The 18,454-nt window shown below is 38.8% G+C and overlaps 1 protein-coding gene and 1 long non-coding RNA gene across 11 annotated transcripts in view; one reads left to right on the forward strand and one right to left on the reverse strand.

The window, feature by feature from the left end:
• The first annotated feature begins 798 nt into the window (after window positions 1-798).
• Window positions 799-18,454, forward strand: part of Cht6 (Chitinase 6) — a 41,331-nt gene continuing 23,675 nt past the window's right edge. For 5 of the 10 annotated variants that reach the window (XM_089264405.1, XM_089264410.1, XM_089264413.1 and 2 more), the window contains exons 1-2: window positions 884-977; window positions 1,627-1,832. In XM_089264405.1, the coding sequence (XP_089120531.1) occupies window positions 1,824-1,832 (9 nt within the window). In that variant the 5' untranslated portion in view covers window positions 884-977; window positions 1,627-1,823. Of the gene's footprint in view, window positions 1,217-1,237; window positions 1,261-1,626; window positions 1,833-18,454 lie in introns of those variants that run through there. The other 5 variants (XM_018108689.3, XM_089264409.1, XM_089264406.1 and 2 more) reach the window with 5 other exon arrangements.
• LOC149090766 (uncharacterized) lies at window positions 9,482-10,354 on the reverse strand. Its single transcript, XR_016197405.1, has 2 exons — window positions 9,762-10,354; window positions 9,482-9,696 (listed from the first exon to the last, which is right to left on the reverse strand). It is a non-coding gene; the product is annotated as an uncharacterized LOC149090766 (long non-coding RNA).

Raw genomic sequence — 18,454 nt, forward strand, 5'->3', positions numbered from 1 at the left:
AGATTCGGATCTGAATCATAAATAAATTTTAATCATACTTTGATTGATCAGATTATATGAATATATCATATCCCAATAAAAAGAGCAACCGGTTGGATACATTTTAAATTTAGAATCATTTTTTTATCACTGAAGGTTAACTACATTTTTAACAAAACATAAATTCATACATATGCATATTTATATAATTCATGTTTTTGTTGTTTCACATTCCTTCCATTTTGAAAAATATTTTCTTGTCTTTCTTCATATATTAGGAGCACATGAGTAATATGTGAATATTACTAGAAGTTGGCATATCCTTTCCTTACTAATTCAAATAAATAAAAAAAATTTAAAACCATCCTTTAAATATATATAATTTGCAGTAGATCTCTATTAACAACAGAATTCTGCTTTTTCTCCTTTTATTTACAGATACATACATACAAATGTTATCTACTAGCTCCTAACCACTTGTAAGTTGAATATGCAGTGCAAATAACAGTGCCGTTAGCTAGGAATGACCGTATTGACGGAGTTATGCAACTCTGTCCTTGCATATTCAATACATATTTCCGCTAACTATAAATGGAAATTGATTTTGAAATGAAAGTAACAGATCTATGTTAACTGTTAACAACTACTATTAACAGAGCTCTGTTATACCGCCGTATATCCTGCTTATTAAATTCAGGCTACCTACTGCTGCAAATTGAATTTGCGCTGCAATAACAGTGCTCTGTTAGCTGCTAACGGCCGCTGTTAACAGCGCTCTGCCGGCGTCGCACGTCGACGCTTTGCGGCTGCGCAGCTCGAAAAACGTGTTGTTGCCTTATGGCTGACGGCTGGCTGGTGCGCCTCTCAGCAATGGGCCAGCAGCGCCTGGTCTACGCTTTTTGGCCACAAACGCGAATTCAGTGCAACGGCAACTCTTGAACGGTAATGTTGGCATAGCGGTTTCCATCCACATTGCTGGAACGATTGCTGGTTAATTTGTACGCGAGATGAAATCAAAACTGAAATGATTAACGGCAAATTTGAAAATGAGATTTATTTTTCTGAGCAAACATTGAATGCCCTCAATGATTAAACATTTTTGTTTTGTTTTTGCTTTTTTTTTGAGTTGTGTGTTAATCCAAAAGAAAAACTAAACTATTACAATCAACTACTCAATGCGAAAGTGTTTTTGAAATCAAAAATGAAAAATGAAATGAAATGAATGTGCAGAATTGTGGTAAAAGCAACGCCTGCCGAAAGTGAAAAACTAAATGCGCAGACGTGTGTAACAGTTTTTGTTTTCGATCTGGTTTTCATTGTTTGTTGCTTTTGCTCTTACTGCTGTTGCTGTTGTTGTTGTTGTTGTTGCTGCTGCTGCTGCTGCCTTAACGCTGGGCAGCAGAGCATAAACGATCGCAGATCTGCGCAGGCGCCGCCGATTGCACAAAACTTTTCTGCAGCAGCCAAAAACCACCAACAACCACAACGACAACAACAACAACAATTGCAACAACAATCACTTACTTGACCCAATTTTCACATATATGCATTTTGTTTTTGTTTCTGAATTTCACACACATTTTCGCAAATTTTTGGAAAAATTTAAACCAACTATTCAAATTGATAATTGATAATTGATAAATGCAGAAAACGTTTTAGCTGGTACCGCCGCCGAATAAGAAGGCCAGCCCGTTGACTGCGTTTAGCTGCAACAATCAACAAGTAATAACAGTTACAACATAAGCGAAGTGCTCAAAATCGGTACAAACACACACACACACACACATTCGACTGCATACGAACAACCACACTCAAAAGTTGGCCATAAAAGCCTCGCCGCCAAAATGCTTCCGGTAAGTTTTGCAAACTTTGTTTGGCACAAAAAAATTAAAAAAGCAGAAACAAATTCACTTTTGCTCATTTCGTCTTTCGTCATGTCTTGAAAACTTGTTGCTTGTTGCGTTTAGCAACATTCCAACAACATTCGAGTCTCGCTGATTATATGATTCGACAGGATAAACGCCACGGCTCGAGCAACCTTGAAAGTGCGCCGCCAGGCGAAAGTTGTCGCCGCTTGGCCCATCCCAAGGGCAGAGCTGCAGCAGCATTGCTCAATCTCTCATGCCTATACACATATATATAAGTATATATAGGTATGAACATATATATCCATATGCATACGTCTGCCACTCGCTGAGTTGACTTCTCAAGGAAGTCGTCGCCGCCACTTGATATATTCACCACGCACATCCACATATCTATTCCGTATATCGCAACTCGTATATCTCTGCCCGAAACACAAAAGTACAGAAAACAATCCGAAAAATAAAAATAACTATCAAAAGTTCTACAACAGGTTTTTCGTAGACCGCATCTTCTCGCATATCTCTGAGTTCTGTTAATTTGTGATTTCGTTTTCATTTTGCATTAATTTGCGTTGCTTAACTTTTTGGTCGAAAGAATTTTGCGCTTTGATTGCATAATTAATCGCTCGAGGCGAAGAGCTAACAGCTAAGCTGCCCGCAAATGGATACACTCGACTCTATTTTGTTATTATTTACGTATACAATAATTTAAACAGATATTAGTCAAGCCGCTTATTTGAGCAGCTTTACCAAAACACTGCTGAAGCCATACCGTTTAGCCACATATCATTATATATGACTCAATCAAGTTCTGTTTAATGCTCTTATAGTAATAAGGCTGAGAGCTATACAAAATGGTTTCTATAATCGATGCATATATCTCTGTATATCCTACAGGAATATAGAACATTTGCGCTTGTGCTCTATAAGAAACGCCTTCAAAACCGAATCAGAGTATCAACACGGGTTGAGTTGTCGAAAATATCGAATAGCTCTTATTAAAGTATTATGTCTACAATATATGTATATGTCTTAGGGTTTTGTAGCTCAGAAGATTATCATGTTCACATAGGACAATCTGACTGACGAATAATAATATAATATATATAAGAAGATAAGTAACATTTACACAAACAGTTGAAAGAACAGGCGAATAATCACACGAACATCAAAGTTAGTCCAACTTGTATAGCGAAGAATATGGCTATACTTTACCAAAAGTATTTACCGTGTTGAGCAAGCATGTAGAACAAGTATCTAGAAGCAGCAAGTACTTACTGCTAGTTCTATGACGTATTTCAGTCCAAAGCTGCCTTTCTACACTTTCCCAAAGTCAGTCTCAAATGAGGTTTTCTAGAAATGTAGAAAGGCTACTTTCAGTTACTACGAGTATGAGAAACTCTCTCGCCCACTCTCCCACCTTAGCTTATGCCCCTGCTTCGGCAAGACATCTCAACAATATTCTAGTGCTCATACCATAAGCTTGACCTGATGGAGCTATTCAAGTTTCAGACTCTGCACTTCCGAACGAAATCTGATTCTGTATTAATAGGTCCTGTTGATCTGTCTAAATATTGCTTTGATAGCTGTCAGTTTTATTGTTGTTGTGAATATCAAGAGAGCTAGAGTAAGACATAGACGTAGACCTGATCAAGATTATGTGCACTGGCACTTGGCAATTCAACACAGATGGCAACATCATGACATCATAGATCGATCAAGGTACGAGGGAAAAGAGTTCGCTGAGATGAGTTTTGAGATAAAACTGAATTAGCTGAAAAGCTTAAGTAGAGTAAAAAGCATATAAATAAATAAATAATAAATGATAAATACGAAATAGATATGTATCTAATTAAAAGACAATACTATAAAGATATTTCCGTCTCTTCGCCTGTTTGTTAGTCGATCTCAATGCAAAGCAGACTTTCAGGTTTTAGGTTATAGTTAACCGTTAACCGTTAACCGTATTGAAAGTCGATATCGTGTCGGAACAATCAGTTGATTGAAACTATTGAAGCGCGCAATAGTTACATCGCTCGGCTTTTAGATCTGTCTATCTGCATCTATCGCATATCACGTCATCATTGCCAGCGTATCTGGGGTGGCTGTGCGACACTCAAATTTATTTATAACTTTATTTTAACGGATTTAAATTTCTGCATGTGTGGGCGAAACGCGGAATTCCCCCGAGTCATCAGTCATCGCCTATCTCTGGCTCTGCTGTCTTTTATCATCGCTTCCTTTTGGCGTTATTTTGGCTTTGTATTTCTCATATAAATAAGTCTTAATTAAATTTCTCTGTTTCACATGGGCCAATAAATTATAAATATTAATTAGATACGATCTACCAATTGGCTATTACTCTGCTCTTAGTCACGCTCAAGTTTATGTGCTAGAGACGAATCAACTTCAGCTGAATACTGTCAGACTGACAAAGAGTCTCAAAAGTCTCGCTTCTAGTACTTCTGTATCTCCTCCGAATGTCTTCGTTATTTTGTTACAGTTCCGATTTGGGAATATATATCTTTGTGTATCTTGCATTGGTTGCTTTCGCTGCCCAGCATTTGCTGGCTTATATAACGGTCGTCGCATGGCTTTGTTTAGGCAAAGAAACGCATTTCCCCATTAACACCTATTAAAAACTTTCGAACACGATTCCTACTCAAAAATCAAATTGAATTTGCCGTAATTATCTGCATCTGTATCTGTATCTCGTACCGAGCAGCCTAGCGTGCATATTAAAGATTTTTGCCAACAACAAAATCTCTGAGAAGCAAATATCAAAAGCATGCAATGCATACAAGCAAATAGTATATATGTATATTTATATATATATATGTATATATTTACTTTTACTTTATTTACGTTCGATTTCGTTTTCGTTGACGATTTTTTGATAGTTTTCTTTCACATCCGCCTTGTGCGTATGCGTATGCGTATGCGTATCCGTATAGGTATGCTTATGCGATTGGCCATCACATCTGGTGCCAGATGCTATTGATGGCCCATCGACGACCATTCACGGACCTTTAACTGTCATGCAAATTTTTGGTTGCGCATTTACACAAATAGTAATAACAACAACAGTAGCAGAGGCAGCTCAATGGAGAAGAAGAAGAAGAAGAAGGAGAAGATCGTAACTGCGCATGCGCATGCGAAAAATGATCGAACTAAACTTGTTTCACTTTTCTGTTTGTTTTTTCTCTATTTATTTCGATTCGTATACGCTGGGTATACAAATATTTTCGGACAAGATTTCGGCTCTTGGGGCGGGGGCGAAACAAGTTTATTGCGACAAGTGTCAAAGACTGAATAGCTCTGCTCAACATTGCTGCGCCGTTTGATGTCAGCTCCGAAATATGCGTATGCCATACGTAAACATGTCTGCATATGAGTGTGTGTACGCCTGTCTGTGTGCAGCACAGACAAGACGGAAATGATGCACCTTCAAGTGCGGCCCATCCCTCATCCTCAGTTGTCCGACTGACTGCGGGCGTACGAATGCATTTGCAGCTCGGCAGCACTGCCAACGCTACCTTTCATACAATATATTACACATTGCAAGTGCTCTAGACTGAAATCCCTCGCTCTCACTCACTCTCTCATGCACAGCCGCTTAGCTTGTGGCGTTGATTTGGAATTTTGAATCGCACGCGCTTCTATCTTCAAGTTGATTTGCGAAGCTTCACTGGCGGGCTGGCTGGTTGGCTGCCTGGCTGGCAGTCTTGTGCTGATTGTCTTACCGGTTTGCCAATTAAGCCACGTTGCTGAAACGGCAACAAAATGCCTTTTAGCAGTGAGCAAATCCATTGCTGCATCCACGGCCCGTAATGTATCTTCCAGAGACAACATTGTTCAGGCCATGGAGAGCGGCTTCGTTACGTATGCAGCACGGCGCTTGCTGCCTTCAGATGCAGACATGCTCCAGATACTGCTTAAATGTGATTCAATTTCTGTATTCGGGACCTGGGCCCGCATATTATTTACCCTTTTGCCAGAGCCAAAAGCCACACACACACACACACACACACACGTCTCTATATGTGTGTGTGTGTAGTTACAGAGGTTTGCATAGTATTTAGTGCAAACCAGTTGCGCGACTTGGGCTTATGACAAAAACTTTGCGTTTATCTTTAAAGAGTTTGGCGAAGAGTGAAGCAGTAAAATATATCATTGCTACATTATTGACAATTACGGGGCTTATGCTCGTTTGAGAAAGGAAGAGGGTATATTGGTTTTGTGCAATGTCAGCGGGGGGATATTCATTCAAAGTTCTACAGACTTGATACTTGGTTTATTTACTCAAATTGAGAAACGTTGATCATAAGTTCATTTCATTATTTTTCCTTACACTACAATCTATTGTGAATAGGTGTGAAATTGCATTGAATTGGCATTGAGGGCATGGCAAATCAAAAATATGTTTTTTTTCTCATAGTTTTATAGGCTTAACTTTAATGTTGGTTTGCTGTAGAGCAATTCAATAGAATCGGACCCATCCAAAGTTTTGATGTTGCATTATTATAGTCTTCCTCTTCAGACTTGACGGAATGATTCAATTGCGAGCGAGTATTATGCAGTCGCTGGCGCCCGACTGCAATATTCTTGCCTTTTCGAGTAACTTTTACATATATGTAAATATGTCAAATGATTCCAGCAAATTTATATCCAAGATGCCGTGCTGTCGCCTTGAGCTGATTGCTTTTTGTGTTATGTCTTTGATTTATAAATAAAAATTGCGATCCACACTAAGTTGCCGAAGTGAGCAAGTATGTCCAGCTGTCCGCTTTATAGCTGGCTTGCAAATATTTCATTATGCTTTTATTATATTGTCACAAGACAACTGTCATTGCTGATCGATCGTTTTAAGATATTGTGTAACCTTGCCTGAGCGCAATAATCACACTGTCTTGCTCATTTGTTTTTTGTGCTCTGCTCTGCTCATAAGCTAATAAATAATTCATAGTGATGCACCGATCAGTGTTGGCCATTAGCCATCTACTGTGCTGTAGCTGTGCTGGTAGTCAGTCCAACTTTTCCTTTCTTTCGAGGCAAAAAGCGTTTTGCTGTCTGCAATGAAAAACATGGAGAGTTCCCCCTAGACTACTCCAATACATGAGCTGCTTATGATTTATGCATGTCTTCTGGCTTTTCATGTGGGCCTTAACCAGCTTTCTCCCACACCCAGGCACTCAGTCTCTCGCAGATTGCAACTGTAACTCACCGAACTACCTCTAAGTGTGATGAGTAGTCAGAGAGAAAGAGAATTCAAAGAATATTGCAGTTTAATATTTTTGTACTCTATATCAAATTGGTTTCATTGGTCCATTGTACGACTCTAGGCAGCTTAGCGGAGTGAACAACCTCGAATAGAGTATTTTTCAGGTGTAAATACCCAATAAGTCTTCTTTCAGAGTTGTACTCTCACTTTTAGTCACTTTCGCATACAGAATATCTCGCTCGAAACACGAATGAAAAGCGAAAACATATTCCAGTTCTTGCCTCTAAACGAGTCTTACGAATATGTGATATATGCATAAATATGCTAATACGTATGTAGATCGGATTCTGTTAACTGATTCTGCAAATGTCTCTCTCTCTCTCTCTCTCATTCTCTCTCTCTTTCTCTCTTCATTACACTCTCCATTCGATATCGGTTAGCAACGGGCTCGTCGGATGAGGTCAGAGAGAACACTTGAATTCGTGTCACGACAACACACTCATAACTGTAAATGTGCAATTTTATATGGCTTGAAGGTCGACCTGCTGTGCGAGTCGAACTGTGGCAAAAGCAAAGTTATAAATTAATTTTTTAAGCCAAAGCTAACTCAAGAGAAAACACATTAAAACTGCCTCGCTGCTGGCATTTAAACTTGTTTTGCTTGCGGCCCCTCGGCATCGACAGCAACAACAACAAGCACAACAACAAGAGCTGGCAGCATGCAGCTGAGTGCTGAAATTCCTGAGATATTGAAGTGCCAAATGACCAACAAGCCAACTGACCCTCAATTGGTATTTACTCAAAGAATGTGATTTCACACAGCGATGAATCAATCCAAATCAACTGAACAATCGCTGCACAATGCCCCTGCTGCCTGGCTTATACAACTTATTCGCATACATATTGTACATATGTATTTATATATGGCTGTATATCTGTACAATATGTGCAGCTGATATGCCGCGGCCAATGAGATTTGGCAACAATTGCTGGCGTCTTTGTTAGCCACCTGACGCAATTCCAGTAGGCCGACTTTGTATAGCTTTTGGCCGAGGGTCGAGTTCTCCTTACCAACAATTAGAAGACTTGAAGACAATTTTGAACAAACAATTTTAATTAAAAGTCTGATGGGAACTGCATTGGCTTTATTGTTCTCTAATTAGCCTATATAAGATTGTCTTATTGTATTGATATTTGTATTGTCATTGAGTTTTCCATGAAATATAAAATAAAATCAATTGAAGTTTTCAATATAGAAACATAATTTTCAATTATTGCGTGTATAACTGAGTGTGAACAGCTTTAGACCACAAATATGACTTGTAATATATAAAACATTTCTTATCATAGTAATCAATTAACAATCAGAAAATAAATTCAGAAAAATGAGGTAGTCCCAATCTCTTGACTCAATAATATCCACTATTGTGTTATCTATAAAATTGCTCAAATATGTTTGGTTTTGCCTAGAGGAGCTACAAAATATACATACATATGTATATATAAATATAATGTTTTTTTCTTCTTTTAGTGCACTCACACATATAAGCTTTGGCTTATCACGATACAGCGGAAACCTAGTGTTATCTTAGCCAACAATGGTCAGCATCTTTATGGTGCACAAATTACTTTTCATACATCTTCCGCCTTAGGTCTCCCTCTCAAGCCGCTCTCTTTCTTCTCACATGCCAAGTGACAGGCATAATCCACGCTCTCTGACTTTGACTTCTTTTTTACTGGCATTCGCTTTGGCTTCAGCTCTTCATAAGCTGAGCTCATTAAATCTGTGAGTTGAGAGTTTAATGGATTTGTGCGAATGCATGAAAGAGGTAGAGGAAGGCGTGATTGGCATTATAAAGTATTTCTATGCCTAATGCACTGCCGATGGAGGCGTGACTGAGCTTATAACTATGTATCTATTATCTGGTCTATCTAATCTAGTCTAATATGAATTACTATTATTCCACGATAATAATACGGAATCCAATAGTCGAGTCTAGCTGTCCAGAAAGAGACCCTGCATCCATCTTTCTTACAGACATTTGATTTCAAGTGATGTCTAACATTATTGATTCAGTTATTGTCTCAAATCCTAAGAGCTAAATCCTATAGCCATAGCTTTATTTAGGGTTAAATCTTAAGGTACAAGCAGATACCGATTTGCTCTTCTTTCAATGAAATTTAGATATGGAAGATAGATTGTCATATGTATGTAGATTAGACTCTATAAAGCGTGGAGCTGCTCGATAGAGAACTTGCTCTCTTAATCTTAGAGACTCTCGACTACTGAACTCTTACTGAAATTAAACCACTTTGTCGCTCAAAGTGTTTTCGTTTGGGATGGATCAAATGTTACCTAATTTGCCATAACTGTAACAAGATTTTAACATAATTGAATATGCTACCTATCTGTATATATAGGCGAACAATGGCAAATACTTTTTAAATATGTGCGCATATATAATGTTATATTATATATATGTATACATTTATATGATAAACCAGTTTGTGAGCTTAAAAGGGCGCACCGCTTACGTAACTCTCGTCTGTTTCTTTCTCATTTGGCTTCGGTTTGTTTGTGTCTCTCAGTTTTTGTTGTATTTTTGTAGTCTTGTATATTACATGTGTTTGCTGTGAAAATGTTGCATAAGTGGTGCAGACGCCTCTTCAATAAAAGGCTTATAAAAATACCTTACTTGGCCAAGTATTAGGGCTTATGGCACCCGAGCTCTCTGCGCGCTAATTTGCTTGGCAGGCGTCGAATTAGCGAAGCTAATTATCGTTAAGACAGCGATCGTAAATGATAATTGGCGAGCAAACGAAGAGGCTGCCTTGCAGTGTCCAACTTTCGATTTTACTTGGCCGCACGGCTAATTGATGAAATTCATACTCATGCTCATTGATGCCCATACTACTCCGAGTCTGGCTAATGGCAGACTTGTGACTCTGGCAGTGATCCGATGATCGATTCAGATCCGTATTTCGAGACATTTTCACTCGTTCTACCTGGCCTTTCGCTTTTCATTCGCATCTAGTTTTTGTCCACATGCAGAGCGGCTTTCTCCGATCATGATGTATTCATTAAGCCATTCGTGCCTTGACGTAATTTCATTGCCATCGGCCCGTGCGGCGACCGTTAATCCGGTGACTAGTTGTCAAATTGTAAGTCAGCAGCATTTGAGCTCTGCAAATTTCACCCGTGACGTTAACACGCCTCGATGCATTGAAAGAAACTAGTAGGAAAGCTCTGCTCTGCAAGTGAATGACTCGGCCAGATCCGAGTGTCAATCCCACTTGGAGATGCTTTCTTGATAGACAGCAGCACAGAGGGAATAGATTCACCTCAAGACTTTAAACTAACTAATACCATTAGAGCATTGGCATCTTAAGAACAGATCTTAACTTGCGATGAAAGTAAATTGTAAGAACTTCTTTTTCTTTTAATAATTACCATTTGGTTCTTCTGCTCAATGAGTTTCTTGCTGGAAAGAGAAGCTGCAATATTAAACTAAAATCGCATGAAAAAAGATATTTTTGCATCCCTGGTTAACTTTCAATTATGACTGGCCAGGTTTCCAGATCGCTTTGCCTCGCAATGAAAGTTCATTGTTAATGCAGGTCTTGTAATTAGATTCGTTTTAATAGCAATTCACAGCTTAGCTCCGCTCGGCTCTGCTCTGCTCTGGCTGGTTACTTTGTGGAACACTGAGGTCCAAGCCACTGGTCTTGTCGGGTTGGATCGAGTCTGTTCTGGTCTGGTCGCGTCGGGTCTGTTCGGTTCAAGCGGAATCGCGGCAGTCATTGAAATTCCTCACCCGTGACTCAATGCCTCTGCGAGTTTTCATTAGATCTCCGGTTGCTGCTTTGAATAAATCAGTTCATTTGCTTGTAGTGCAGTGTAGCTTTGACATTTAACGTTTTATTTTTTCCCCTCGTTATTTTATGTTTGTTTGTGTCATGAGCTGGATTTGAAAGAACCTATAATTGAAGCGATAAAGTAACTCTGTCAACCAGTTCTATTAATTAATTATAAATGTTACTTTTATGTATGTATACATATAAATATGTGTGTTTGTATACATAAATATTTGTATTATACAAATTAATTGAATAAAATATAAAAAACCAACCTATGCATCATTTTATTTCTTAATTATTTTCCTCTGCAACATTGAACATTAAAAATGTTAGTCCCCAGAATATACGAGTATAAAATTTTATAAAATTTTATTTATAATAACAAACATTATATGTAAACATCATTCATTTTGGCACTTAGCTGAGTGAAATTTCTAATATGTTTTTAGAATTTTAGATAATCTTAAATATACAATATAAATTGTGTGCGAAATTAGAGTAAGTTTTTTATTTCTAGTGCTGCGTGAATCATTTCTGTTGAGTTTCATCTCTTCTCTTGTTTTACGTATTTTAAAGGCATATTCTTAGAGATTTATAGTTGGCTTCACTGCCTTAAAATTCAACTCATTCAACAGCTGATAGGGGCTATTGCTTGTGTTGGCGTAGCATTTCTTGAAATGGTTGAGGTAAAGGAGAAATTAATTAAAATTTTTGTTTCTCGCATCAAGTTAATTTTTAGTTGAATACGTAGAATTGTCTCAGCAATAGCTGAAGCTGAGTTTATGGTCATGGCTTTTGATGACTGTGAAAATTGTTGTTCTAGATTGAAATCATATTTAGCAGTTCTGTCACAGGATCTTTTATCTATCTAATTACGTCAATATGTGTTGCTCAATCACGAATCATTGACAATCCATCAGTACGAATTCATATTCTCTTATATATAATAATTTTAATTGATCAGATTAGCCAAGATCAATGTAGCGTAAACACTCGAGCGCAGCATCAAACGTCTAAAAGTATCATTTATCATCCAAGATTTCACTCATATACAAGTAAGCGTGCAAATATCATAACTAGTTCAGCTTCAGCCAGTTATCAGCTAGCGAGGTGTCGTATGAATTTCTAATCACGGCCAGTGATTAGTTGCTGATTTGGGTGCTTTAATGATTTGATGTGCTCGGCCTTGGCAACATCGATCATCTATCATCGATCACCGGCAGCTTTCAGTCGACAGCAACACGTTCGGCTCGAGCTCTATAGATAGTCGCTGGCTGGCACACATGAATGATAATGCATCGAGCAGACGAGTTGTCTGTGTGAGTGAGTGTATGTGTGTGTGTGTGTCTGGGTGTGTGAAACCGCTTTGGCAAACATTGAAAATGGAAATGGGACCCGCGTTTTCTTTTTTCGTGTACGCCGCAGATGTTGACCCAATCGACGATCGCCAAGCCCCAAACCGAAAAGCAGTCACCCGTAATCTCAGCCTCATCCCAGCTGCCAAACGAACTGGCCCGTTCAACTACTAGACATCCGGCGATATCATCAATGCCTTGGCTAATGACAACTTTCGCTTTTTCGGCGCTCTGCGATTAAGAAAGCCAAGGAGTACCCAACTGGTTGCATCCAGTGAAGCTCAGACTCCGACTCCAACGCCAGCTCAAAGTCAATGACTGCTCTGACTCAGTGACTCCTGCGTGGTCGTTGTCAGCTGCGGCATCGACTAGCTCATAATTGGCGATTTAGCCACGGCAACTCTTTGTATTTGGCGCTCATCTAGAGAAGACAGGATCAGCTGAATTTCACCAGCAGCCGCAGCAGCAGCCGATATGGCAAACCGGCGGCCAATAATGAAAGTTCACACTATTGCAGGTTTCTAGATCTGCGGTGCGATGTGGATGTTGATGTTGATGTTGATATTGATATAGATGCTGTGTTTCCATCGCATCGCCAAAGTCATTGACATTGGCAGTGGATCAGACGGTGTCATTGCCTGAGTCAACTACTGCTGCATGCTATCATTCATACTTTTTCGCCACTAAATATGACTTGAGCTAGTCCATCTATGTGTATACCAAAGTAATCCAGACCCTTAGCCCAATATATGTATATATATATATTGGTAAATATCATATACTTTTCAATCGGGTAGAGAAACTATCCATAAATATTGCTTATCGACTTGAATGACATCGATAAGTTAGTTTCCTCAAACAATATTTGTAAGCGTTGTGTTTTTGTTCATCCGTATGAGGAAAGAATCCATAATCTAAAATTCGATAAACACCAAATACCAAATCGTGGAATTCTTTAACATTTACCTATATGCCCATATATTATGATCATAATTCTCCGAGTGTCTTCACACATTTCTCAATTATCGATAAATATCGATATTTTGGGAAGTCTGGTAAGAAGCTGGACTCCGACTGGAGAGCTCGCTTGTAACAGGGCAGCTCACAGTCAGGGCCACTTGACTATGTGTTAGCACTCTTGTCTGTTCATTGTTGCTTAATTGCAAATACCTTGGGTCAAAATTCAGAATGGGCCACTAAATTTCTCACGTTAATAATGCATCTTGTTGGGCTGGATTGGCCAACAATGGGACATTTGGATTCACACGGCATAAATCTCGACAAAACGCGATGCTAAATGCGCCACCTTATCGCCCGTGACCATCCACTCACTCATGTTTGCCAGTCTTTTGTGACTTTTGCTTTGTATAAGTGGCGCACCTGCACCCGAAGCTAAAGTGCATCTGGCTGGGCCTATGCTCCGCTGGCTGCACTTTAATCCAAATTTCAAATGTTAAGCTTTTCGATTGCACAACTCGTGCTGAGACGGCGGCGGCTTCGTTCCGACTGCTTTTGATCTGCATATGTATGTATGTGCCGCGCCCCTGGCGTATACGCAATTCCGCCAGGCATTGATCTCTGCGGGGCGTTGACATTGGCTCGGGCTCGAGTGCGTGAAACGTGACGCTACGTGACTTGACGTGCCGCAAATTCTGGCCCGGCTACGTGCACCGTCGAAAATATCAGATAGTGCCGTTATGCGCTCAACTGCCTTCAAATCACCCAGCCAAATTGAGCAGAAGTACATTGTGTCTGGGAGACTCGACTGCCTCAATGGCGCATTCGCGTGCTTCTATGGGTGACGCCTACCCGAAGTGAAGGGCAAATCTTAAGCGATCAAGCTTGAAAGGTTGACAACTTCTCATCGCCTCCAAAGATGCGACTGGACGATGTTTATTTTTATGCTTAAAGTCACATACAATGGCTATGGAAATGACCTGAGCTTATCATTGATAATATAAATTAAAAGCGTTAAGGAATGCATATTTCTGCCTTCAAGATGCCTCTTAACATGTTTCAATACTTGTAGGATATCTTGGGCAGTCTTTATACCCATTGAAACTCCTTGACAGTGTGATCTTATTGCATATTGAAGTGGGAGTTACAATGCATGGGTGTATATCTTTTATAAGAATCGATCAATCAATTTAGGTAAGTTTATCTTTCGTCTTTTCGGCTGCCTGTCGGTTCGTCCAACCACAATAGTTGCCTCAATAGAATCAGCTATTGTATTATTTAAATATTGAAAATCAACTCGAATTAGATGAATTAAAATTGGCATACATTTTTGACATTTATTAATATTTATGGACTTTGTTAGACTGAGGGTAACTATATAGGATCTTATCCAATTATTAAATCTATATTTGAGATTTTTCCCTAGAGTCTTTGAAAAGCAAATGTGAATCTGTCCATGTCTAATCTTAGTTGAAACTTTAATTGAAACAAGTAAGATGGCTCTAGTCGAGACTGTTCAACTAGGAGATACTCTGACGCCTCCAAGCTGATATTTTAATCGTTCTGCACTTTTTTATGCACACACACTTACACATATACGTCCACTCGCAAGCAGTAAGCAGCGACTGCGCTAGGGTTTCTTTGTAGACATACAATCTCAATACAATCTTCATGACGTAATCATAACGTTGAAATGTGTGTACATTCTAAAGCACAAGTCTCTTGTACTTGAAATTGAAATTTTGATATTGATGGCGAAAGGGGCGTGGTAACCAAAATCTGTAAATTACATCAAATGTATACAGTATACAGTCAATCTGAATTATAGGTCTAAAAGTGTTCAAACGAGGCTGAAAAAACAATATAAGTTTATCGATTATCCTCGATATAAAGATATCGAATAAGTTATCGAAAAATATGATAAACTTGTACTGCGTATGGTATACACGAGTGTGCATACCATATTTCAGCTCTCTAGCTCTTAACAACTCCTGAGATATAGGCATTCATACGGACGGACGGACAGACGGACAGGGCTATATCGACTCAGATCAAAAATATATATGATGATTCCTTCTGCCTGTTATATACATTTCAACAAAACCATTATACCCTGATTTGTCATTTTCAATGGGTTCAGGGTATAAAAAAAATAATTATAGTAATACAATTGATAAATAAATAGCTGGCCTTATAAACTAATGTTATTAACCCAATGATTGAGCATTCCAAAGATCTTTGCTTATCAGGTAAAATATGTCTAAGCTTTCGTTTATTGTAATACTAAATAGACTGAATACATGCAAGTGTGTATGTAGATCAGCAACTGGCTTATGTCAAGGACTGATTAGATTTGACATTGTCTACCACTAAAGTTGAAATGTGGGTCGTTCATAAGTTTCATAAGCCATTGCCAATTCTAATGCGAATTCTCAGCGGGCCATTGTGAAGTAAGTGCAACAGCAACAGCAACAGCAGCAACTGTAGGCAATCATGGGCAATTAAAGCCACATGCGTACATACATATGCATGCAAATGTACATGCATATGCTTAAATAGCCAGTTTAGTTTTCAAGGCCAACACGGGACAGACTCTATGCAAAACGATCGACAACAGCAGCAGCAGCAACAGCAGCAACTGTAACCAAGTTAACATCAGTAAGTAACAAGAGCAGCAGCAGCAGCAGCAACAACTGTGGATGAGATACTATTGCAATTATGTACGCAGTAACTGTGTACGAAGTCGTTTTTGCAGGCGTAACGACTGCCTGACTGACTGGCTTACATAAGAAACTGGGCTCCAGCTGCAGTTGCTGCTGCTGCGGCTGCTGCTGCTGCTGCTGCTGCTGCTGCTGCTGCTGCTGGCAACAGAGGGAAATATATGTGCCACAGTTGTCCAGCGGCTGCCGTGTTGCAACTTATCGACATCATCAGCCGACTGGCTGGCATAAAAAGAAGTTGTTATTTAGTGGCCGGCCGAGTTGTCTCGCTTCTCTTCGGGTCGTGTCTGCACTTTGGGGGCAGCTCTTTAAAGTGATTCTCGAATTGAACCTGTTGTCGTCACCCCGGCCAGTCGAGTCGATATGCCTTTAAATGCAAGGGACTCGGACCGATTTGGAGCGCTTGCTGCGGTTGCCCAAAGTGGCATGCATGCATGTACCTGTCGCATGCATGCATGCACTGTGAGTTTTTCATCTTTGGCGTCAAATTGACAAATTTGTCCGCAGTCCGCTGGCCAATCAATGCCCATGCGCTGCTATTGTACAATCTGAATTGCTGGCATTTTATTTAGATATTTTGCTGGCTGCGAATTTCAGCTTCGGCTTGAGCTTTTTGTTGCAATTTGCAATTTGTACGCAATACGATTTTTTCAGCAGCTGCCGGCTGCATTTGCTTGTCGTTTCGCCATCGATAATAAAGAAATGTTGGGCAATGCGTGCGACAGACGAAATGACAACAACAACAACAACAGCAATAGCAATAGCAATAGCAACAACCAATGTAAATTATGGCCATGTATAAATGTAAATTAAAAGTCGTCTTATAGACATTTACAGTTGTTGTTGTTGTTGTTGTTGTTGCTTCGCCATGCTCAATCAAATATATTTTGGTCTTCACTCAGGCACTCAGTAAATAGACCATTACCTAAATATAAATACATACATATATGTATGTGTGTGTATGTGTGTGTGTGTATTCCCCCTGCAAGTGGATCGACCAAAATGCTTTGTCCCACAAGTGCCTTGCAAATGGCACACTCCAACTAGTGCCGGATATGGATACGGCTAACGACTTACGGCTCTGGCTTTGATTTTGGCTTGAGGGGGAAAGCGCTGCGGCCCAAGTAGTTGCTGAGTTGTTCGCTGTTCGCTGTTCGCTGTTAGCTGTTTTGTCGTCGAGTGGCAGTCGCAAGTGCGTTCGAAATGTTACTCAAACTATTATATGAAAACCCATTCCACGCCCCGAACAGTTCGCTGCCTTCTTTTACAATCAGCAATCGACGCACTCGACTCTTCTCATGCACAATCGCATTAAGCGCACATGACTTGGACATACATATGTATGTATGTATACCGACGCATCTCCAGACCGCAGTGCCACTCTGTCATTAAAGCCGAATTAAAAACAACTTGCTGCTTAGTCATTTGATTGGCAGGGCTCCGAGTAATTTGTTCAACAGCGAATGGAGCTTTATTTTTATTTTTATGAAATTATGCTTTATTGATGCTTTATTTATGATTTGCATTTGTTGTTGTGAATGCCTTTCATTCTGCCATCCCTATGAAGCGACTTCGCCCTTAGTACCACTGAACCCAATGCGGACTGGTTTGTGCGCACAGAAAAGGCTTTTAGACGAGTTTACAGTTAATATTGCATCTATCTATTTTTAGTAGATTTTATATTTGAAGATGTCTACATTTTATATATAAATTTGTTTCCAATGTTTAATAATTTATCTTATATTATTCATGTATATACGCATGTTTTCATTCTTGTTGGCCGAGGAGGGGGTTGTATATAAAGAAGACCAGATAAATTAATACATTTACAGGTTATATTTGTGATTGAATATAACTCTTATTAGATATTATGGCGACAGTTAATTTAAAAAAGTTTAAATAATTAATATGATTTAAATGTAAACTTATTTCAAATATTAATTTATATATAATTTATACAATTTTGATTTTATTTTATTTTCATTTTTTATCGTATTAAAGGATTGTCGTACATTATTCATATAATATATATATGAGATAGCTATTCAAAATTTACTTTTCATTTGTTTCATTTTTGTTACAAATTCATTGTTAAATATATTGATAGATAATTAATATAATAAATATAAATGTTTAATTCATAAATATTATTACTTTTCAATTATTCAATGCACGATTCCAACTGCTTCCAGTAAACACACACGATATTACAACATATTTGGGGTTATAAAAAATTACGAGACTTCCAAAAAGAAAATTTCATTTCCAAATCAATTGATTTGGCTCGTCTATAGACCATGAGTCTTTGCTTTATGGCGGAGCTTTCGATTTGGGCGCCATTTACACAAATAATAAAATTCAGCTGAAAATGAGATACTTTAGCCGCTGCTTATATAATCGGCTCGTAAAAGAAAGAGTTAGCTTCCTGCTATTTCCTTCAGCCTCAAATTAATAAATAGAAAACATACATGACAATGCTGTGAACCATATAAATACAGA

This window comes from Drosophila navojoa, chromosome X (assembly GCF_054131105.1).
Source record: "Drosophila navojoa isolate 15081-1374.11 chromosome X, UAZ_NAV_1.0, whole genome shotgun sequence".
NCBI classification, from domain to species: domain Eukaryota; kingdom Metazoa; phylum Arthropoda; class Insecta; order Diptera; family Drosophilidae; genus Drosophila; species Drosophila navojoa.